Source organism: Nicotiana attenuata, unplaced genomic scaffold (assembly GCF_001879085.1).
Source record: "Nicotiana attenuata strain UT unplaced genomic scaffold, NIATTr2, whole genome shotgun sequence".
Classification (NCBI taxonomy): domain Eukaryota; kingdom Viridiplantae; phylum Streptophyta; class Magnoliopsida; order Solanales; family Solanaceae; genus Nicotiana; species Nicotiana attenuata.
Window position 1 is genome coordinate 213,710 of NW_017670435.1, and position 24,716 is coordinate 238,425.

General features: G+C 38.9%; 1 protein-coding gene across 1 annotated transcript; it reads right to left on the reverse strand.

The window, feature by feature from the left end:
- Nucleotides 1-19,553: 19,553 nt before the first annotated feature.
- LOC109239359 lies at nucleotides 19,554-20,188 on the reverse strand. Its single transcript, XM_019405911.1, has one exon. It carries the CDS (start codon nucleotides 20,088-20,090, stop codon nucleotides 19,731-19,733), a length of 360 nt encoding a protein of 119 aa, XP_019261456.1. The 5' UTR covers nucleotides 20,091-20,188; the 3' UTR covers nucleotides 19,554-19,730.
- Nucleotides 20,189-24,716: the final 4,528 nt, after the last annotated feature.

Below are 24,716 nucleotides of genomic sequence, written 5' to 3' on the forward strand. Positions count from 1 at the left end.
CAGTGAGTAATAACAATAAATAATAACCGAAGATAAGAAATCACATAACTGCACAAAACAATTCTTTATCAGGTAGTAAAAGCAGTAAAACGGTAGAACAGTACAAGATAAAATGAAATCCCCCTTTTTAAATAAATGCAGTAAATCAGGTAAAACAACAAGTACGTTGTAAGTAGAAATCTGCCCCTCGGGCCCAGTATCAATCGCTCAGAACAGTATCAGCCCCTCGGGCTCAATATCACATCACTCAGAACAGTATCAGCCCCTCGGGCTCAGTATCACATCACTCAGAACAGTATCAGCCCCTCGGGCTCAGTATCACATCACATGGGTACCCGCGCTCACTGGGGGTGTACAGACTCCGGGAGGGGCCCCTTACGGCCCAAGAGCAATATCAAGCCACCTCGTGGCATATAAATCAAGGCTTGAAAGCCTTCTCACATCACACTTGAGGCCTGAAAGCCTCCTCACATATCACTCGAGGCCTGAAAGCCTCCTCACAATACACTCGAGGCCTGACAGCCTCCTCACATCACGCTCCAGGCCTGAAAGCCTCACTCAGTCCAGAAAATATCATAAGCCTCTCGGGCATAAATAGATAATATTTCTCAGCCCAGACAACAGTGAAATATCAGTAAAGTCTCAAAATTCAATTAAAACGGTTGAGTTTGCAAAACAGTATGTTCATTACGACTGAGTTCAAATAACGTGTCAAAATAGTGAGGAAATAGTGATAACAATCCCTGAAGGATTCAAATAATCGGCATTAAGCCCAAAACATGGCAATAAGCCCAAATCACGATGATAATCAAATCAACTTAGTCAAATACGCGGTAAAATATCAAACGGGACGGACCAAGTCACAATCCCCAGTAGTAAACAACCCCGCGCTCGCCATTAAGTGCGTGTTTCACCTCTATATAGCACTACGTTGTGCAAATCCGGGGTTTCAAACCCTCAGGATATCATTTACTATCATTACTCACCTCAAGCCGGCCAAAATCCTCGCTCTCTATACCCTTGCCTCGCAAATCAACCTCCTTGCGCATCGAATCTGGCCAAAACCACAACGAATACATTACAATAGGCTAAGGGAATATAACCCAATCGAAACTACTCGAAAATCATCGAAATTCACGAAGTTGGCAAAACCCGAGCCCCGGGCCCACTTCTCGAAAAATCAAAAAATTCACATCACCGGATTCCTTATCTCGCCACGAGTCTTTACATATCAAAAAATTACCAAAATCGGAGTCCATTTGACCCCTCAAATTCCACTTTGAAATACCAAATTCCCAAGCCCTAGCTTTACCCTCTTTTGATGAATTTCCACAAATTTCAATGTAAATTCTACCATTAATTCATGTATTTAGGTCATGAAACTCACCTCCAATCACACCTAGTCGAAATCCCCTTCAAATTCCGTCCAAGAACTCTTAAGGTTGCTTAAAAATGGTGGAAATGGGCTTAAGCTCGCGGAACAAAAATGAGTTTTAAAACCCTTCTGATAACAGTGATTTTCGCATCTGCGGTTCCTTTACCGCATCTGCAACTACCGCTTCTGCGGTTTTTCATCCGCTTCTGCAGAACCCCCAAACTCGCCCACGACCGCTTCTGCGGTCAGGTATCCGCATTTGCGGACACCGCATCTGCGCTCCATGTCCGCTTCTGCGGAAAATGCCATTCCCTAAAGTCCCGCTTCTGCGATCACCCTACCGCATCTGCGTCACTGCAGATGTAGCTCGAAGCCCGCACCTGCGGAAACAGCAAACCCCTCAAGACTCGCACCTGCGTCCAATCCCTCGCATCTGCGGAACCGCATATGCGGCCCTTCTTCCGCAGATGCGGAAACACCAGATACCAGCAGAACTAGAAATTTCACCAAGTCTAAAATCATCCCGATGACCATACGAAATCACCCCGAGGCCCCCGAGACCTCAACCAAAAGTGCCAACCCATCCTAAAACATCATTCAAACTTGCTCCAATCATCAAAACACCACAATTAACACCAAAACCATCAAATTACATCGGATTCAAGCCTAAGTTCTTCTAATACTTCCGAATTACGCATTTGATCAAAAACCCGACCAAAACACCTCTGAATGATCTGAAATTTTGCACACACATCCAAAATCACCTAACAAAGCTACAGCAACTCTCGGAATCCCGTTCCGACCCTCGGATCGAAATCTCACCTATCAATCGGAATTCGCCAAAATACTAACTTCGCCAATTCAAGCCTAATTCTACACCGGACCTCCAATATCAATTCCGATCACACTCCTAAGTCACAATTCATCCCACGAAGCTAACCAAATCACCGAAAAACACATCCGAGCCCTCTAACTCATAGGTCAACATCCGGTTGATTTTTCCAAAACAAGTCTTCCTTAAAGAGACTAAGTGTCTCATTTCCTACCAAAACCAATCCAAATGCATTCGATCACATCATATACCGACAATGAAGCATAGAGAAACATAAAATGGGGGAAACGGGGTGGTAACTCACGTGACGACGGTCCGGGTCGTCACAAGAGTGAAATCAGTGAAAACATCATAAACGGGCCCCTCCGGCAAGGAATCACTCGAAATACGGCCTCTCGGGCAGCCTCTCAGTGACTCGTGACTCAACCCTCGTCATTCAGTCTCACAACATCTCATAATAATAGAAATCATAATAACCGCTGCGGCGTGCAGCCCGATCCATATATATTTATAGTCGACTACGCTCACTGGGGGTGTACAGACTCCGGAGGGGCTCCTACAGCCCAAGCGTCATATCGCTGCAGCGTGCAGCCCGATCCATATAAGTATCGTTGCGGCGTGCAGCCCGATCCATAAGTCACATGTATATAAATACTCTCACACTTAGGTCCTCGACCTCTCTCAGTCATTAACCTCACAATCCCCTCGGGTACAACAGTGGAAATTAGGGAACTCAGTCCAAATAATTCTCTCTTTTAAAAGTGACAAGAATAAACCAGTTTTAGACATTTAACAAGTAAAACATGACTGAGGATATGCTTTTAGCAAGTAGAGTGAGGAAAACAGTCTAAATGCCCTTAAGGGTTTCTACAGGTCGGCACAAGGCCCCAAACATGGCATACATCCCATAATACAGTATAATATTCAAAATAAGGAATAATATAATATTTCCAAACCAAATACGCGGCTTAATAGTCGCTACGGGACGGACCAAGTCACAATTCCTACCGGTGCACGCCCACACGCTCGTCACCTAGCATGTGCGTCACCGTGTTTATCAAAACAAGTCAAATACCGGGGTACCCTCAGTTCCAGATTTACAATGGTTACTTACCTCAAACCGGTAAAAATACTACTCCGCGATGCCTTTGCCCCTCGAATCAGCCTCCACTCACGTCGAATCTATCCAAAATCACAACGAGGATGTCAAAGTATGCTAAGGGGACGAAGCCCAAGCGAAAACAATCAAAAAAATACCAAAATTCCGAAATTACCAAAACCCGACCCCGGGCCCACTTCTCGAAACTCAGAAATCTTTACACCAATAGGTTCCTTATCTTCCCACGAGTTCATACATACCAAAAGCATCAAAATCCATCCACAAATGACCCTTCAAATCCCAAATCAAAAGTCCAATTTCTCAAGCCCTAGTTCTTCAATTTTTGGCTTAGTTTTCATGATTTTCTAGGTGGAATTCACATAATAATCGAGTTCTTAGTCCAAGAATCTTACCTCAAAGTAGTTCCCCTTGAATCCCTCTTAAATCTCCTTCAAAAATCTCAAAAAATGAGCAGCTATGGGTGAAAATAGACCCACATTCGCGAACAAGACGAGTTAAAAGCATTCTGCCCAGGCCTGAATTCCCTTCTTCGCGAACGCGGTCAACGCCTCGCGTTCGCGAAGCACAAACTTATGTTGACCAACTTTTCCTCTTCGCGAACGCGACATGGCAGCCACGAATGCGATGCCTTACCTAGCCCACTCTACGCGAATGCGTTCTCAACCTTGTGAACGCGATGGGCAATTAGCCTTGAACCCATCTGACCCAAATTACTCTACGCGATCGCGAAGTCCATCTCGCGAACGCGATGATCTACTTCCCAACCCTCCGCGAACGCGAAGCCCCTCTCGCGAATGCGAAGGCTTAATTCTGGCCTTCCTCAAATCCTTCTACGCGAACACGAGGCTCCACTCGCGAACGCGAAGGGATAAATCTCTGCAACAGCTGAGCAGATTTTTCTGCAATTTTCCAAACTCCAAAATGATCCGAATGACCACCCGAAACTCACCCTAGGACCCCGGGACCTCAACCAAGGGCATCAACACATCCTAAAAACTTATTAAAACTTGCTCCAATCATCAAAACACCTCAAACAACATCAAATCACCCAAAACACATCGGATTCAAGCCTAAGTTTCTAAAATCTTCCGAAATACATTTTTGACCAAAAACCCAACCAAACCACGTCCAAATGACCTGAAATTTTGCACACACATCCCAAATGACACAACGAAGCTACTGCAACTCTCGGAATTCTATTCCGACCCCTATATCAAAATCTCGCCTATCAACCGAAAATCGCCAAAATATCAACTTCGCCAATTCAAGCCTAATTCTACCCCGGACTTCCAAAACTCATTCCGATCACACTCCCAAGTCATAAATCACCTCCCGAAGCTGACCGAACCATCGGAACTCACATCCGAGCCCTCTAACCCATAAGTCAACATCCGATTGACTTTTCCAACTTAAGCTTTCTTAAAAGAGACTAAGTGTCTCAAACTTCACCAAAACCAACTAGGATTTAATCCAACGAACCCGATACCTCAAAACACAGATGAACAAAGCAATAAGAAGCAAAAATGGGGGAAACGGAGCGTAACTCATGAGACGACCGGCCGGGTCGTCACATCCTCCCCAACTTAAACAAACGTTCGTCCTCGAACGAGTCAAGAAACATACCTTAAGCCTCAAACAGGTGAGGATATCTTCTCCACATCTCCTGCTCGGTCTCCCAGGTAGCCTCCTCCACGGGCTGACCTCTCCACTGCACCTTCACCGAAGCTATATCTTTTGATCTCAACTTCCAAACCTGACGCTCCAGAATAGCTGCTGGCTCCANCGCTCACGTACGGGTGGTACACGAACGTACCGGTACGGGGACGGTCCTACAGCCCAAGGTCATATCGCTGCGGCGCGCAGCCCGATCCCTATATATATATATATATATATATATATAGATATATATATATCGCTGCGGCGTGCAGCCTAATCCATGTAAGTATCGCTGCGGCGTGCAGCCCGATCCATAACTCACTTATATATAAATACCCTCACACTTAGGTCGTCGACCTCTCTCAGGCATTAACCTCACAATCCCCTCGGGTACAATAGTGGAAATTAGGGAACTCAGTCCAAATAGTTCTATCTTTTAAAAGTCACAAGAATAAACCATTTTTAGACATTTAACAAGTAAAACATGACTGAAGATATGCTTTTAGCAAGTAAAGTGAGGAAAACAGTCAAAATGCCCCTAAGGGTTTCTACAGGTCGACACAAGGCCCCAAATATGGCATACAGGCCATAATACAGTATAATATCCAAAATAAGGAATAATATAATATTTCCAAACCAAATACGCGACTTAATATTCGCTACGGGGCGGACCAAGTCACAATCCCTATCGGTGCACGCCCACACGCTCGTCACCTAGCATGTGCATCACCGTGTTTATCAAAACAAGTCAAATACCAGGGTTTTGTACCCTCAGTTCCAGATTTACAATGGTTACTTAGCTCAAACCGGTTAAAATACTACTCCGCGACGCCTATGCCCTAGAATCGGCCTCCACTCGCGTCGAATCTACCCAAAATCACAGCGAGGACGTCAAAATATGCTAAGGGAACAAAGCCCAAGCGAAAACAATCATTAAAGGGCACAAATCCCGAAATTACCAAAACCCGACCCTCGGGCCCACGTCTCGAAATTCAGAAATTTTTACACCAACGGATTCCTTATCTCCCCATGAGTTCATACATATCAAAAATACTAAAATCGGAGTCCAAATGACCCCTCAAATCCCCATTTAAAGGTTTCTTAAACTCAGGCCCTAATCCTCAATTTTTGCCCTTTAATTCCTTTAATTACAGCCCTAAATTCATGAAAAACTACCATAGAATTGAGTTTTAGGTCCAAAATCCTTACCTTAACGAAGTTCCCTTGAAATCCTCCTTCCAAATCGTTCAAAAGCTCGCAAGCCAAAGTTAAAAATGGTGGAATAGCTCAAACTCGCGAACGGAAATAGCCGTTTCTGTGGCACCATAGCCGCTTCTGCGATACCGCTTCTGCGGTCATTTCTCCGCATCTGCAGAATTCACTTTACGGACCAAACACCGCATCTACAGTCCACTCGTCGCATCTGCGGCTCCGTAGATACGGTCACTCTTCCGCATCTGCGGTCCCTGACTCCTCTCCTCAAATCCGCATCTGCGGCCAAATCCTTCGCTTATGCGACCGCAGGTGCGAAAATACTAGAAGCAGCAACTTTAGCAACTGCAATACGAGTCCAATTTCCTCCGTTAGCCATCCGGAATCACCCCGAGGCCCCCGGGACCTCAACCAAAAGCACCAACATATCCTAATACCTTATTCTAACTTGTTCCAATCATCAAAACACATCAAACAACATTAATTCAACCAAAACACCTCGGATTCAAGCCTATGTTTCTAAAATTTTCCGAAATACACTTTTGATCAAAACATCAACCAAACCATGTCCGAATGATCTAAAATTTTGCACACATCCCAAATGACACAACGAAGCTACTGTAACTCTCGGAATTCCATCCCGACCCCTTTATCAAAATCTCGCCTATCAACCGGAAATCGCCAAAATATTACTTTTCCAATTCAAGCCTAAATCTACTCCAAACCTCCAAAACCCATTCCGATCACACTCCTAAGTCATAAATCACCTCACGAAGTTAACCAAACCATCGGAACTCACATCCGAGCCCTCTAACACATAAGTCAACATCCGGTTGACTTTTCCAACTTAGACTTCCTTAAAAGAGACTAAGTGTCTCAAACATTATCAAAATCACTTCGGATTCGATCCGACCAACCCGATACCACAAAACACGGATAACGAAGCACAAAGAAGCAGAAATGGGGGAAACGGACCGGTAACTCATGAGACGACCGGCCGGGTTGTCACATTAATAGCTTCACTTAAGCTTGGATTGGGGCGTGATTCATATTTTTAGTGTTTTTTTATGCGATTTGAGGCATCAACTAAGTTTGTATTATGTTTTAGGACTTGTTGTTATATTTGGTTGAGGTCCCGAGGGCCTCCGATGAATTTCGGATGTTTAACGGAACCTCATTTGGATTTTTCAAGGATGTTTCGATGTCATTTCTTCAAGAATAAGTGGTATCACATTAAGAAAATGAGCTTCAAATTCAGTTTTGATTTAAGGATTAGGTCCATATTGATCTTCTGTAGCCATAGAAAAAAGAATCGTCGAATTCGAACATGGTATGAGAGAGTTATGCCCATTTTCATGTCGGGAAATATTTCCTGTCGTCGTCAGCGGGAAGAGTGGGGCGCTATCCATGGCGCTAGGAATTTTGGAGTTCTTGAAACGGCGCCACATGCAGCGCCCCACACCACCTGGGGTGCTACAAATATCAGAGGCTCTATAAACGGGGGTTTTCTTCCATATTTTACAAAAATAGAGTTGGGGAGCTCGGTTTGGGCGATATTCAGAGAAATATGTCACCACACAACTTGGGGCAAGTGTTCCTGACTCCCTTGTGGTTATATTTCATGAATCTATGGTTATATACATCGTTTAGTTCAAGTTTTGATGGAAGAAATTGAGTTTTTTTGCAAAAGCTTTAAAAAAAGAAAGTCTTAGATTTGGAGGTCGATTCGTTATTAGAATTTGATAAAATTGGTATGGTTGAAATCGTATCGGAATGAGTATTTGAATTTCGTTAAAATTCTATTGGGTTCAGAGAGGTGGGCCCCGTGTTGACTTTGGTCGACTTTTTAATGTGAAATTTTAAGTCGATGTTTTATTATCCGGAATTGTTTCCGATGAATTTTAATGAAGTTATACAATCAATTTGGATAGATTTGAGCTGTCCGAAGGTGTTTTCAAGCAAAAAGGCTACTATAGTGTCACTACCCAAAATCCACTAGTCGTGATGGCACCTAACCCAACCCACTAGGTAAGCCAACTAATAACTATCTAATTTTAACAAAATTAATTAGATAATTAAGCAAAGGAAATATTTGAATCTTATACATTTCCCAAGGACTGGTAGTACAAATCATGAGCTTTTAAGAATAGAATTTACAATGCTGATATGAAGTAAATACATTTTCTATTTGAAAAGTACATAACAGAGTTTTAAAAATCTACGGCTACCATGAACAAGAGTGTAACAACCCAGCTGGTCGTTTTGAGAAATTTCGTCCGGTTCGATAGTTTGAGGTAATGAGCAACTTCATATTATGTATATCGACTTGCGTGCGCAGTCCGATTGTGGAACCGGAAAGCTTTTATGTGAAAATATGAAAAATATAGTAATTTCTAGAGTTAAAATTTATTTTTACTTGTCTTTGGTCAATATTTTTGGTAAACGGACCCGAATCTGTGTTACGACGATCCCGGGAGGTCCACAGTAAAATATGGGACTTGAGCGTATGCCCGGAATTGAATTCTGATGTCCATAGCTTTAGAAAACAATTTTTGAAGAAATTTTTTGTGCTGATTTTTAAAGGAAATAAAGAAATGAATTAATGTTTGAACTCGTTGGTATCGGGCTCGTATTTTGGTTCCGGATCCTGGTACAAGTTTGTTATGATATTTAAGTCCTATCTGTGAAATTTAGTGAGAATCGGAATTGATTTGACGTGATTTGGACGTCCGGCTGAAAAGTTAGAAAATCATGAGTTTTGAGGTTAAATTGATAGTTTTTGATTTTATTTTAATGATTTGATCACACGAGCAAGTCCGTATGATTTTTTTTAGACTTGTGTGCATGTTTGTTTTGGAGCTCCGAGGGCTTGGGTGAGTTTCGGATAGGTTTAGACTATGTTGCGCTTGTTTTTGGATGCTTCATTGTCGTTTCTTCAAGCAATAATGATACCACATTGAGAAATAAGATCTAAATTCAGGTTTTATTGAACCATTAGATCCGTATCAAAATTACGGAGCCATAAGAAAAAGAATCATCGAATTTGGACATCGTATGAGGAAGTTATGCTCATTTTCGTGTCGGGAAAAATTATTGGTTTTTGGTGTGGTCGCAAATACGAACTTCTTCATTGCAATTGCGATGTCTAGTTCGAAAATGAGACTTCTGCGAGCCCTGCCTTGTTCGGCATTTTCAAGGGATCGCAATTGCGAACCCCGGGTCGCAAATGCGACATCTGAGGCCTGTAAAGTGAGATTTTGACGGGATTTTCACCCATTTTAAATTTTTTCAAACCCTAAACCTCCATAGGCGATTTTCCAAAGACCCAAACTTCTCCAAATAATTGGGAAGTGTCTCTAATCAATTTTAAACTATATTTTGTGATTATATCTTAGATCTAACATCAAATTCATGAGAATCTAAAGGAAAATTTGGGAAAAATTGTGAAATCTTTCAAAAATATAAAATGATGATTTGGATGACCAAATTGTATCGGAATTAGATAATTTTTGTATGGGTGAACTCGTAGTGAAATGGGTGTTCTGGTTTTATAAATTTTGTCGGGTTCCGAGGTGCGGGCTCGGGGAGTTGACTTTTGTTGACCTTTTACAAATTGTATAAGAATCATAATTTTGTTCAATGGAATTGTTTTCCCTTGCATTGTTTGATGTATTCAAGTCGTTTTTGTCTAGATTGAGCCGAGCGTTGGTGAATTGGTAAAGGAAAAGCTAAATTGAGTATTGAATTGGCTGGATTGAGGTAAGTATCTCGCCTAACCTTGTGTGGGGGACTTCCTCCTAGGATCTGAGTCTTCTATGTTGATTGTAGTTCGTGTACGCAAAGTGACGAGTGCGTGCTCGGACTTATCTGTGAAAAATTGGTCTTTCAGAGTTATTAGGTCCTTATATTCACTGTGTATGAATGTGTTCTTGACATGACTCATTTTCCTATTTACTAGTTTCACATCTACATGCTTGATTGAAAATAATTGCTTCATGATTCACTCTTATTGCTTAACTGACTCCTATTTAATTGAAGAATTTCGCCTGTCCTATTGTCATGCTATCTTTTCATAGCTGTTTGTCTTATTTGAGAATCATTATTATCCTTCCTAAAATTTTGTTTAGTCTTAAGTGAAGCTAAAGATCTTTCCCTAATTGAATTGTCGAATATCCTCAAAATTGTCCAACCTTAAAAGAAGTTAGATAACCTATATCTTTGTTGACTTGCCCTTATTTGGGACTACTAGACTCACGTTGATTTCCTTGTTATTGACTTGTATATTGTGGGATCGTCGCTATGCGTTAGTTTTCCCGTGTTGAATTGTTCCCTTTATGCTAGCATTCTTTTACGTGGTTATTCCTTGTGAGCTGGTTCTACCGTTTCCTTGTGACTTACAGTCCTTAAGTTGATTACTTGTCTTATCTTGTATTATTGTCATTTTTGTTGTTGTTATATGTATCGTGGTTATGTACGAGCTTTCAGTTGTACTGTGACCATTATCTCTGTTGGTTGCACTGCGTATTTACTTTGGGACTACAGGACGACACCCTGGGAGATCCCCCTGCATGTTTACTTTGGGACTACCGATTGGTATTCCGGGACATCCCCCTGCACAATTACTTTTTGGACTACGGGACTGCACCCGGGAGATTCCCCTGCGCATTATGAGTTGGTCTGGGGGACGACACCCGGGAGATCTACTGGATATTTATATTTGGGACTACGGGATGATATCCCAGGAGATCCTTTGCACATTTACTTTTGGGACTATGCGACTTCACCCGGGAGATTCCCCTGTGCATTATGACTTGGACTACGGGACGACACCCAGGAGATCCACTGGATATTTATATTCGGAACTGCGGGACAATATCCCGGGAGATACTTTTTGCATTTACGTTTGGGACTACGGGATGATATCCTGGGAGATCCCCTGTTAAAATCATTGCATTTTAAGCTTATCCTATCCCTGTGTAAACATTTTAGGTGTTGTCCGTTCCATTCGTTATACTTACTAGTTGGTGCGAACTATGTTAGGACACTTGCACAAGCATACACGTGGTTAATCACCCTTATCGGTTAGGAGGCTCTTTGAGATTTCTGAGTATAGACGCACCCCTTGTTTATTTTTCTTCCATGTGAGAATGACTCTTTGGGCACGTGAGTTGTCAGTATGATTATGAGGTGTGATGAGGGCACAGGATGCCAAGTGTTAGGGTTCATGTATTGAGACCCGTATTGTATGATTATGAGATGAGGTGTCACAGGGTGACTTATATTCGAAGAATTATCTTTTTGAAATGATTATATTTGAAAGCATTATTTTGAAAGAAACTCTTTGAAAAGAACACTTATTTGAAGGAAGAATATTTCAAACCATTTTTATCACTTTAAAAGAGTTTGATTATTTGATTGATGCTTTCTGGTTAAGACTCAAGGTGAAAGATGCCGTAGTTGCTAAGTTATGACTTGCCCTTACTGTATTTGTGATTTCGAATTTGGGTTGTATTTTTTGTTCACTTTTATGAGCTTTATTATGGTTTCCCACTATTACTTGTTGTTTCCTTTCCTTATTGTAGTTACTGTATTGTTAGCAATAGCACTTAGTCTTTATATAGTTATCATGTTCGGTTGTTTCTATACTTATACTTGTTCTGCTTATTAGACCAGTGGGTGTCTTGACTATTCCTCGTCACTACTCCACCGAGGTTAGTCTTGATACTTACTGGGCACTACTGTGGTGTGCTCATACTACACTTCTGCATATTTTTAATGTGTAGATCCAGGTATTGATCATTAGTAGCTGAGCGGATTCTTGCCGAGGAGACTCAAGGTAAACCTGCTGCTGCGTTCGCAGGTTTCGGAGTCACCTTCCTATTTTATAGTCACACTGTTATACCTATTTCAATACAGTTGTGTTTAGAAGTCATAACGAAACTCTATAGAGCTTATGACTTGTACTACCGGGTTTTGGGAAGTTTTTCATTGTACAAAGGATTCATCTCACAAGAATTTTAGATGTTGTTAGTTATTGTTGTTATTCCGCATTTTAGTAGGCTTACTTAGTCCTTAAGACTAGGTGCCATCGTGAAACCCATGGGGAAATTGGGTCATGACAAAGAGGCAGATAAAACTGGAATGCAGGTACATCTTCAAACCCAGCAACCACCGAACATAGCAAGAACAACAACCAACATCTGCACGCAATGTGCAGAAGTGTAGTATCAGTACAACCGACCTCATGTATTGGCAAGTAACAAACCTAACCTTAGGTTGAAAGTAGTGACGAGCTGGAACAATGGTCGGGTCCAACACCAATAGCCACAAACAGTTCATAATAACGTAAAGCAAATAATATAAGAAAAAGCTCAAAATTCAAAATGCTCAGCTTATTCATAATTCCCGAAAATAGTTTCGTTTTTCAAGTATAACTGTGAAAACCCAAATCCTTTACCAAAATCGTCAAAAAATATGAGTAAGTTTAAAACTAAAATTTTTCGCGAAAACCTTTCATCAGGTAAATTTTTCATTTTCAGATAGCATGAGGAAAGTATATCTCAATGCCTACATGTCAAGATACAAATAAAATCATGAATGTCACCAAAACCGGGCATCAAAATGAAATCCATCTGTATGCATCTATCTCAAGTACGCATGTCAAATGCAATGCCTCTCACTGATGAACTCAAGTACACTCTCAGAGTACTCAACCTCACTGTCTCGCATTATCTCTTACCGTGCTCAATACTCAGCACACTCAATCACTCAACGCTGTACAATACTCGTTGCGATGTGCAACCCGATCCACACACACACACACACACAAATATATATATATATATATATATATATATTTCAAAAGCCTGATTAAGCAGATAATGATGCTAAAAGTAAAAATCTTCTGCTTGTAATCCTATATTCATTAGGAAGATATAGGAAACTAAACTGAGTGTTACTATTTAACTGCAAGTTTCCGATATACTTAGTAAAGAAGAAGTAAGGTTTGAGAATAGAAAAATAAATTCACGATAGATTTACTTAGAGAAATAAATTAAGAAATTATGGATGGTAACAGTAACATGAACTTCAATGAAGAAACAAGTTAGTTCATGAATAAATATGAATATGGAATGAAGTAGTTGTTGAGAACTAGTTTTAATAGTGTTATGAGTTTCGAACAAATGATATTTTAAGTGACATTAAGTCATGGATTACTGAAATTATAACCCGTTAGCACTTAAAATTAGTAAACTTGGGGGTTAGCAGATGGTAATACTAAAATTATATTGATTTACAGATTGCATACGAATTGAGCAATTGGAACGATAAGCAGTCAAGCTTTGGTTAGTTGGCTTCGAGAGGTGAGTAGTAATCTTACTGCAATTTGTGTTTTCATAACCTGCATGGTTTATACTATATTTTGAAAATAAAAGGTGTTACCAAATGTTTGAAATTGCATGTGGGACAAGTGCTTTACTTGATATGGTACTGAATAGTTTACTTGAGATGTTTACAGTTATTTAAAAGGTTCTCACTGTTACTAGACATGTCTTACTGTCATTTGAGATATGATTACCGTTATCGGAATTTAGATTATATGATTTGATAAGAACTGAAACGCCCTGTACTATTTTGAAAATGCTTCCACGTGAATATTTACTGTTTACAAAGAAAAGTATAAATAGGAGGAGACTTTGAAGGATCCCGTAGCTAACGGCGGGTTCGTTAGACCTGGTGCACCTTGTATTTATCAATTACCGAGTACAGTTAAAGCCCACGCTAGTGAAATGGTAGAACTAGCATACAGTTACAGTTTTTCCTCGAGTAGGGACCTACAGTTATATTTGACTCCTTTTACGAAGGGGTCCACATAGTGATACAGATTACATGATTCTTTCTTGAAAACCTCCCTAACATAAAAATTTGTTGTGAAACAGTGTTTAACGAATTTATTACCGATTCTGTAATGACCCGACTGGTCATTTCGCTTTTTAGGACCCGTTCCCAAAAAATTAGACTTCCCGCGCTTGCCTTAACTAATTTACAATCTGCGGGGATGGTTGGTTCGGGACTTGAAGGAGTTTGGGTTGAAATAAGCACACTTGACTCTTTAAGATTTTCTTAAAAGGCTAAGTTTGACTTCAGTCAACATTTTTAGTAAACGGACCCGGACTTGTAATTGGACGGTCCCGGAGGGTCCGTAGAAAAATATGGGACCTGGGCGTATGCCCGGAATCGAATTTCGAGGTCCCTAGCCCAAGTAATGAATTTTTATTAGAAATTGTTAAAACTGAAATTCTAAGGATTTGATGAAATTGATAATGCTTGATCATATTGGTATCGGGCCTGTATGTTGATTCCGGAGCCCGGTACAGGTCTAAAATAACATATAGGACTTGCCCGCAAAATTTGGTGTCAATCCGAGTAGTTTAAGCACGTTTCGGCACGTTAGAAGTGAATTAAGAACTTGAAGTTCATAAGTTTGAATAAATTGGTTTTAGAGGGGTGATTCTTACATTTAGCGTTGTTTCGGGCGTTCCAAAGGTTTGAGCGAGTCCGTTTCATGATTTCAAACCTGTCGGTATGTTCGGGCGGGGCCTAGGAGCCCCAAGCATCAATCGGACGAGGCTCGAGTGAAGTTGGAAAATTTGAGAAGAGCTGAAGCTTCATGTTGCTGTCATAACTGCACCTGCGGTTGGTCAGCCGCAGGTGCGAGACCGCAGAAGCGGTAGCTCCCTCGCAGATGCGGCCAAGGCAGGCCCAGTCAAAGCCGCAGAAGCGCCTGCGCAGAAGCGGCTTCAGGACCGCAGAAGCGGTCCCAGCTCGCTTGGCTAATTCTGCAGATGCGGCCTTTCTCTCGCAGAAGCGGGACCGCAGATGCGGTCCCCTGACGGCAGATGCGGTCCCCTGACTGCAGATGCGGAAATCACTGAAGCAGTGAGCTTCATTTAATAAGGGCTCTAAGTCATTTTGGCTATTTTTCACTCACCATTGGGCGATTTTGGGGGCTTTTGAGAGAGGATTTCCATATAGCATCTTGAGGTAAGTTCATCCTCCTTATTTCTAAGTTTAATACTTGAGTTTTGGGTAGATTAACACACCAAGATTAGGAGAAATCAAGGGGTTAGAGCAAAACCTAGGGTTTTGATGAAACTTAGATTTTACCATGAAATTTGTTATGGAATGGAGTAGAAATCATATATTATTGATCCTCGGGTTATAGAGAACAACTCCTTCAAAAAATTTCGGAATCCGGGCACGTGGGCCCGGGGTTGGATTTTAGGAAAACTTGTGTTAAGGGTTGGGGAATTACTTTAGTAATTAAAATGCGTACTCTTGAGCTTGTATTGACTAGTTTTCACTTCGTTTAATTAGTTTCGGATCGTGCGGTTCCAAATTGAGCGTTTGAGCACGTTCTTGATATTGGAAGTAAGCTTTGGAGCGAGGTGAGTCTCCTATCTAACCTTATAAGAGGGAATTGTCCCAATAGGTGTAATAATTGAATAATTTGCCACTAAATGCGGGGGCTACGTACGTACTAGGTGACGAGAGTCCGTGCGTAGCTACTATTATGCTTAAGTTCGGGTAGTTTAGGACCCAAAAGCATGCTCTATGTGATATTCTTGTGACTCTATGATTAATTTGGGGATCTCTTAAATCATGTTGAATGTGGTAGATGACTCTTATAAGAAGAACATCTTTTATTGGCCTTCAAAAGAGAAATTTGATATTTTCGTGAGTAATTGCTCTCCTGATATATATTCTTGTCTATCTGTTGTTGTGTTTAAATACGTTTGACCGCGTCGCATGGATGATTCGTGAGCGGGGTAATAGATGCATCTATGGTTCGCGCCGTTCGACCCTCCGACAGTGCACACATTATCTTTATGACTGGATCGGGCCGTACGACCTCGGCACTACTTGCGCATGCTTATTGATTGGTATATTGTTGTGGACGGAACTATGTTATAGGCCCTGAAATGTAAATGGTTAACGGTGATATCATCTAGTAAAGGACCAGTTGCCTCATGCTGTATATCGTAATTCTTTGTGCTATCCATGCTTAGTATATCACTTATTATATTATTTGACCCGAGTAAGTGTCATGTCGACTTCTCATCTCTACTTCTTCGAGATTAGACAGGATACTTACTGGGTACATATTGTTTATGTACTCATACTACACTTCTGTACTTAATTGTACAGGATCTGAGGCAGGTACATTTGGTTACCAGGCTGGTGCATACCCTTGATTCGGCAGAGATTCCACGGTCAGCTGCCCCCTTTCCATGCCGTTCAGCAGCCCGATGGAGTCTTTTCTTTACTTTTGGCTGTCTACTTCATTTCAGACAGTAGGATTGTGTTATTCTTTTGTATATTCTACTAGCTGCCCACGCACTTGTGACACCAGGTCTTGGCACACACATTAGTAGACATTTCCTTTGGGAATTGTATAATTATTTTGGTATATAACTAATTATCACTCGTTTTAACTTCAAGTTTAGAAACTGTAGTACTTATTATGGCAAAGTAAAATGGACACTTATTGATTTCTCCGCGTTGGCTTACCTGACAATTGTGTTGGGCGCCATCACGACCTATAATGGAAATTGGGTCGTGACAGATTCGTTGAATTGATTTCTGTTACAAGAAACACATGAAAAGTCTGATTATATTTAGCGTTTTAGAAAGAGCATTCTTATGATATTTTCTGTTTAATATACTAGCATGTTTCTGACTTGTCCCCAATGAAAATTAGTTGTGGTTAAGTGTTATTACTCACTAAGCTAGTGACTCACTCCACGCTATTTTCTTTTCAGAGATAGCAGTTGACGCAGGCGAGGATTTCGTTAATTAGAGCGCACAGGTTGACAGTCCTTGGTGAGCCCCGTAATTGTTCGCGCGGGCAAGGAGTTTTAATTAATTGTCATGGTCTTTGCTTTGAACTCTTAGAGTTGCTCCATAGTTATTCTTTCAGTTTCATGAGTATTCTTTCATTATTATAGACTTATGTTGAGTACTGCACTTTCTTATCGAGGTTGGAGATAAATTAATATTTCTAGCTGTTAATGGGTGAATTGTTAATGGTAGAGATTTATTTTGGTTAATTGATAAGGTTATTGTTGTTTGGATTGATATTGGGATGTTTGATTATTGATTTTGAGACAGAAAGTTTTTGGGACAGTCCAAAAATAGGGGAAACTCTATCTGTTTTTCTGTAAAATACCGATAAGGCTTACTTGGGAGCACTTGCTCCTAAGCGTCGGTCACGATCCTAAATTGAATCGTAACAGTGGATAATTATTTTTTTTTAATCATTTTGCCACCGCTAGGTTAAACTCATAAACTACACTGTACAACAAATGAGGTAGAATACGTGTCGGATACAAGTGTAAGATGCATCATGCATTTTTAAAATTTCAAAAGGAAATAGCAACATCAGAAAAATAGCAGTATGTAGAAAAACCAAAAGGCAACATGATTCAGTCAGACCTGGCTGCTCGTACTTTGAAACGTGTACAATGAAGCACTGGACCAACAGATAACATAACAGAGATGATTAAATATAAGTGCTCATTTCCTGACTTCTCTGTGTACCCGGCCTACAAAATTCTTCATTATGTTGACATGGTCTTCTAAAAAAAATTGACAGTTATATATATATATATATATACATATATATATATATATATATATATATATATATATATATATAAGAGAAAGATCAAAATTTGTGCAAATAGCTAACTTTTGTTATTTGTATACTTTTGGTTCATTTCATACTCCTATTGTTTGCAATCGTCTCATATTTGTCCTGACAAAGCCGCATGGTTATAAGGGTGGTCAACTGAGCACCCTTCGTCGAAAAATTGCACTATGTGTATAAGTAAAATATTACGTTTTAGAGATATATAACACATATTGAACACCCTTTGTTGTAAATTTTTTTTTATTTTATTAAATTATGAACACCCAAAAATTCCTAGCTTCGCCGCTATTTATTCTTGTCACACAAACGGTATTCTAGCGCGAAATGGGTGAACATTTGATATCCAAATTCTTCACAAAAAAAAAATAATTCAGATTTACTCATCAGCTTTAAAACTTTTAAAACTATGGTTTGAAATTACCTTCAAATTGTTGCTCATCCAAGGATAAATTTGCTCAATTTAAACAAACCAACATGACAATATTTGCTTTATGCTTCGTCACTATTCCAACATTATTCATTAAGATATTAATTAAGTTTGGCATATGATATACAGTCAATAAGAAAACGTGAAGTAACAGCTAAAATAAGAGGAAACGACATAAATCATGAATATAGCCAAGAAAAAGTTAGTGCTGTCACATGTGCTGTGCTACTCCAACTCCCAATACAACCTGCTAAAATATCGAATCTCTAGCTCCCATCGCCACGGAGCTTCTACCTTTTTTTCCTTTTCATTTTTCTTTTACATTTTCTTCTTGTCAAGATGAACGCAATTGAATCTAGTCCATAAACAATTTGGTTAAAATGTACTAGCATTTTTTCATTAGAATGAAATGATTTGCAACAGATCATAAAAATACAAAGCTGTATTATTCAGTTTTCATAAAGATACCATCGTTTTCATAAAGATTCCATCAAATGATCTGGTGTCGTGGATGGGATTGCCCTTCCGTTAATCAGAGTTCTCGAGTTCGAGCCCTAAAAATAAAAAGATTCTGGGTAGGGAGCGCTTCCCCCGAATGAGACCTTACGCGGCGTGAATCCGGATATAATTGGGCTCCAATGCGAGTACCAGATATCGGATGGAAAACCAAAAAAAAAGTTTTCACAAAGATTCGTTTTGGTTTTCCATGGTCGATACTCGCTTTATAGTAAGCGTGTATTTCACAAGTGATATTGTCCGCTTTGAGATCAAGCCTACATAGCTTTAAAACATGTTAATAGGATTGTTTAGTTATATATCTTGCATCTCTCATATTTTGTCAGACGTGAGATTCGCGTAACGTTTCACAGATATGATGCAAAAATGGAGGATTCCCGAAAGTTCTAGAATACAATGAAAAGGGCAATACGCATTTGATTTCCGTATTACTTACCAGTTCACGAGAAGCATTAAGAATCAGAATAAAAGCAAATTCAATAAGAAAATTTTCTAAAAAACATTAGGAGCTAGAAATAATGGAATCATTTAATAGGAATTAAATTTGCAGTGAATACGAAAAATCAAAATTCATACAGATGAAAGCCATTGTCTCTTCGGGGAGATTCATAAAGTTGAAACGATACAGAGAACATTAACACTATAACCCAGAAATCGAGAAATGCCAAATTTATTTTATTAATAAAAAATCAACAAAATAAATTAAAGATGAAAACTATTTCTTCAAAAATTTTAACATTTCTTCATGCTGTCAAATACACCATTAAACAAGCAAATCTCAGAGAAACAACAACCATTTTTTTTGTTCAATAGAGTAATAAAAAAACAGCAATTATTCCCCTCAAAATAAAAAAAGAAAACAAATAAAAAATTTATTAATTAAACCTTAAAGAAAACGAGATCATCTTCACCATCTTCATTAACCGGAAGCAAATTCCTTTTCCCGTTCCCAATATCAGCCACAGCCGCCACAGCAGGTGAAGAACACGGCGATGAATGGCCGGAACCCGCCGCTGCTGCCGCCGCAACCAGTGACAAACATCCTTCACTCCACGACCGGCGAATCGGATACGAAACATTCAGTCCCCGCGACGAATGAGAGCAATTTCCTCTCGATTTATGCAGCGCACAACTACAATTCCGGTGATACGGCCGCTTCGAAATTTCCATATCGTGACCGGAAATTGATCCCTCGAATACTCCCCGGAATATTCCATCACCGGCAGCTCCGGTAGCCATTTTAACAAATTAAATTAGACCACCTTACTTTTAATATAAGCTCGTACGAGCTGGGTGGTGGCAATGGCAAAAGAGATTGAATGAATTGAAAGGAAGATAAATAGTGAGAACAGAAAAAGAGGACAAAAAGAGAGAGAACGTGTAAGGGGGTGGAGTACGTGGATGGGTGGGTGGAATGCCGGGGGGGGGGGGGGGGGGGGAAGCGGCAAAAGCGGCACCATCGAGGTGTTGAACCATGCAACTATTTTAACGTGGTACTTAGCCGTGGCTTGTGGGTAGTTTGTTACTTTGATAAATACATAGTATTTGTTTATAAATTTTATCCATATTTTAATAAATTCTTAAATCTCAAAATCTTTTGGCCCAAAATTTTACTATTACATTTTTAAAAATTGTCCAAACTTTTGTATTTTATAAAAGAACCCACCATTTATTATTTTGTAACAATGTTGTTTCGTCTTCTCGGTCATATGATAGTGTATTATGTAGTTCATTATAACAATAATAATTTTGTACCAAATTTATTTATGTTCAGAACTATGGTTTGTGATAATGATAATGAATGTTATTGATGAAGGTATTGTTGGGTATTTGTGATAGTTTTTAAAACTTGTGGGTATAAGTCATGTTTCATATTTTTTCAAAAGAAAAAAAGTGAAACATATTTTGAAAACATATGTCCAAACACATTTTTATCTTCAAACCAAATTTCACCCAAAATTAAATTTTTCAAAATAAATTTGAAAATGGCCAAATGCTAACTAAGAAAAAAGACTGATAATTTCATGAATATTTCTATAATCAAGTAACATAAAAATTAATTATAAGTATCTACACTAATATGGTTATTGTGACACCATGACAAAGAGTGGGTTGATGAGGAATAATTAAGGAGAATTAGGGACAGACTTTAGGCTGATAGCTTCCGAAAAAGGGTATATATCGACATCTTGAGAAATCCTAAAAAGTTAGAGTTATATAGAAGGTAGAACATAAGTTCATATGGTACACGATAATTTTGGCTCGGCTGCTGGAGCTTTAGGGACAAATTCGTAATGTTTCGTGGGTGATGATGAATAATACGTGTCATGAGCTTCAGTTGTGACAAATACAATAGTAAAGATGGATTTGACGCATATAACGGTGGGTGTGATTAGAGCAAATCAAAGAGAAGAATAAGAGACTTTTAGGTTAGCAAACTTTCAAACAAGAAATGCATAGACACCTTAAGCAATCTCACATCAGAAAGGGAGATGATCGTGAAGCGACATATATAAGGCAAATCATAAGTTAAGATGATATATGCTATTTTAGGCTCGATATGGCGTAACCAAGGAATGAATCCATAATATCTCCTTAATCAAAACGTATAATAAAACATCATGTATCTCCAAATTATTGAGTCTTTTTCCTTTAACAACATCACATGCTACTCAATATGGAACATGCATTGTTAACAATGCCACACATTACAAAAATAAAAATTATTGATTACATTTCTAGTGGGTAGATTCTTAGAATTTTGTTGCTATTTGTAAAATGGGAGGGCATCAAGTTGAAGAATGTAGACAGGTATAAAACTTCTCAACATAATTATAAGCATTGATTATGACTATAGATCTATGGAGATGTATAAACATTTAGAGGGTTATTTATTATAATAGTGTAATTTCCACATTTTTTTCCAATTTAACTTTCTAAACTTACTGTAAAAATATAATAAGACATGTCTAGAAAACAAAGATGATGCCCCTATCACCGACCAACAATGAGGAAATATAATTAATGGTAGGAAAAATGCACCTAAATTCATGGCCGACACAATGCATCCCAGAAGAGAAACACGCATTGGACACTCGTGGAAGTAACATCTTTCTATTTTAGGCAAAGATTCAAGTAACTTAGACATCAGAGAAAAAAAGAAAGTCTAAAATTTTTTTTTGTTAACAAGTGAATTCGCAGCCATTACTTTTCGGGTGTGCGCAACGTAAAACTCGTTCCAATATAATATTCTGCAAATTACACAGGAGGATAAATCGTACTAAATAAACCCTATGAGACGGACTAAACCGAAGAAGTATGCAAGTGGTTTCCAACCCTAAACCAGTCTAAGAAAAACTTGTACCATTTATTACTAAGCTTTTCCACAATTAGGTAAAATCTCCATATTGTCGTACCTAATGGACCTAATGATCATTAATTTTTATGAAGAGGAAAGAGGCTTCTTTGTGTTTCATTTATTTGCAAGTTTCAATCTTTTAGGTGCCAAAAAGACGTAGGCTTAACAAGTTAGTGGAAATAAATTGAAAATTCACACACTTCTTTTTTTGTTCTTTTTCTCCTGTCTAACTCCATTCAAAAATCATTTGCCTTTTTGCCCCTTATTATTTACGTGACTCAAATTTAATAACTTTAAAATGCTCCGTGTGAGACAAACACGAGAGATCTTATTAAAAGAGGCTATATCGAAGAATATAATACATGTCATCTAATTGTAAGGTCTACTGACTATTTGGTAGAAATGACACCATGTAGCCACTCTAAAAGACTGCTATTTAGATATGCAGTGCGTCCTCAATTTCAGTTTTTCAGTTTAATTTTTTAGGACAAAAATATATTGAGTTGTCCTGAAGTTAAGATTTTAAGTTTAAAATTTCATGACAAAATAAGTACTGAATGACTATCTGTACACTTGCCCCGACTATTTTCTAGAGATCATTACATTAGAAGTTCGGCCTAATTTCGTAATACACAACTTAAGTATAGTCTTTGGTCCAAAAGATTTCTCTATTTTGGGCTTTGATGGTCTAGAATTAGTAAAAATTGCACGGAGCGCCCTATTTGGTCGCTCCCATTTAACCTATACCCATATTTTTAAAATTATTTAACATACACCCTAATTTTTACAACTTCAGGCGCCTCCTTCTTCCTACTACCTGTGCGTTCCTTTCTTCCTCCTTTCTTTTCCTCTTCTTCTTCTTCTTTTCTCTCTTAAACACATGAGACTCTCTGTAAGTATTATTACTTGAATATGAAATACACAGTGATTTAGCACTAAGGTATGAGTTTTGCGTTAAGTACATCTGAAATTTCATTCCCCCAAAAAAGAATTAAAGATGGTTCTTCTTAATGCGGAATTTCCTGATAATTCCATTATAGCAACTGGATCTTAATGACAACTTCTCATTGTTGTTTTAGAACTTCAGCTCTAAGAATGCTGAAGTTCAGCAAATATAAACAAAAATTTCAGCTCCTAGAATGCTGAAGTTCAGCAAATACAAAACAAACTTCAGCCCTGAAGTTCATCACAAACATAACAAAGCTTCAGCTAAAACATGCTGAAGTTCAGCAAATATAGAACAAAACTTCAGCTAAAACATGCTGAAGTTCAGCAAATAGAGAACAAAACTTCAGCTAGTAGAATGCTTAAGTTCAACAATTACAAACAAAAACTTCAGCCAACACTTGGTTCAGTAATTTTTGCTACTTCAGGCCCGTCTACTAGAATGCTGAAGTTTGTATGATTGTATTTGCTACTTCAGGCCCGTATGCCTGAAGTTACGCAAAAAACTTCAGCTAAAACAAGCTGAAGTCCAGCAAATAGAGAACAAAACTTCAGCTACTAGAATGCTTAAGTTCAGCAATTACAAACACAAACTTCAGCCAACACTTGGTTCAGCAATTTTTGCTACTTCAGGCCCGTCTACTAGAATGCTGAAGTTTGCGTGATTGCCTTTACTACTTGAGGCCCGTATGCCTGAAGTTACGCGAAAAGTGAGTACGCTTGCAATTTTTTTTACAAAGAAGGTATAAGTTAAAACGTGACCCAAAAATGGGTATAGATGCAAATGCATGAATATTGACACACCTTAATATAGTTTTTGCAAATACTGGACTTAGTATTTGAATGTGAAATATTTTAAAAAAAACAAACTTATTAGAGGGACATATTAAGTGAAAATAACACATATCAGTCACTATTCTTTTACTTTTTTCCATATGAAATTCATATGCAAAAAAATGTTAAAAGTTGCCGTGAGGCGTTAGTTGTTCAGTTAGAAGTAGATAGCCCAAGTCAATGGTGATCGAAAAACACATTCTTTTGAGTTCTGTTGAAGACATTTAATAATGCATCTATGACAACACAAAGAAGGTAGTGTTTGACCAAAAAAAATTAAGCTTTTTTGTTAAACTAATTAAATGAGAAGATAATGGGAATATCCTAGTTAAACATAATAAATCTTAGATCTGAAATTGATTGATAAGAACAACGTATAATTGCACTTAAACCAATTTAATGCAAATGGGGTGTTTAATGGCACTGTTTTGAATGTATGGGGGGGGGGGGGGGTAATGACAATCAACAAATATATTAAATGGTAATAAATGTAAATAGAGAGAATGATTCACCTAAATATTCAATGTGGTGGATGATTCTCCCTCTGACAATGATGTAAGACAAACAAACGTGGGAATATAGAAAGCTTTCTCGCATCTGATGCGAGAAAGTGTGGGATCAACAGCAAATCGAATCTTTTTGTAAAGACAATGTTGTAATTTACTTCAAAGTCAACTTTTCATGAGAGAAATTATCATATAGAATATTACATACCCCCCCCCCCCCCC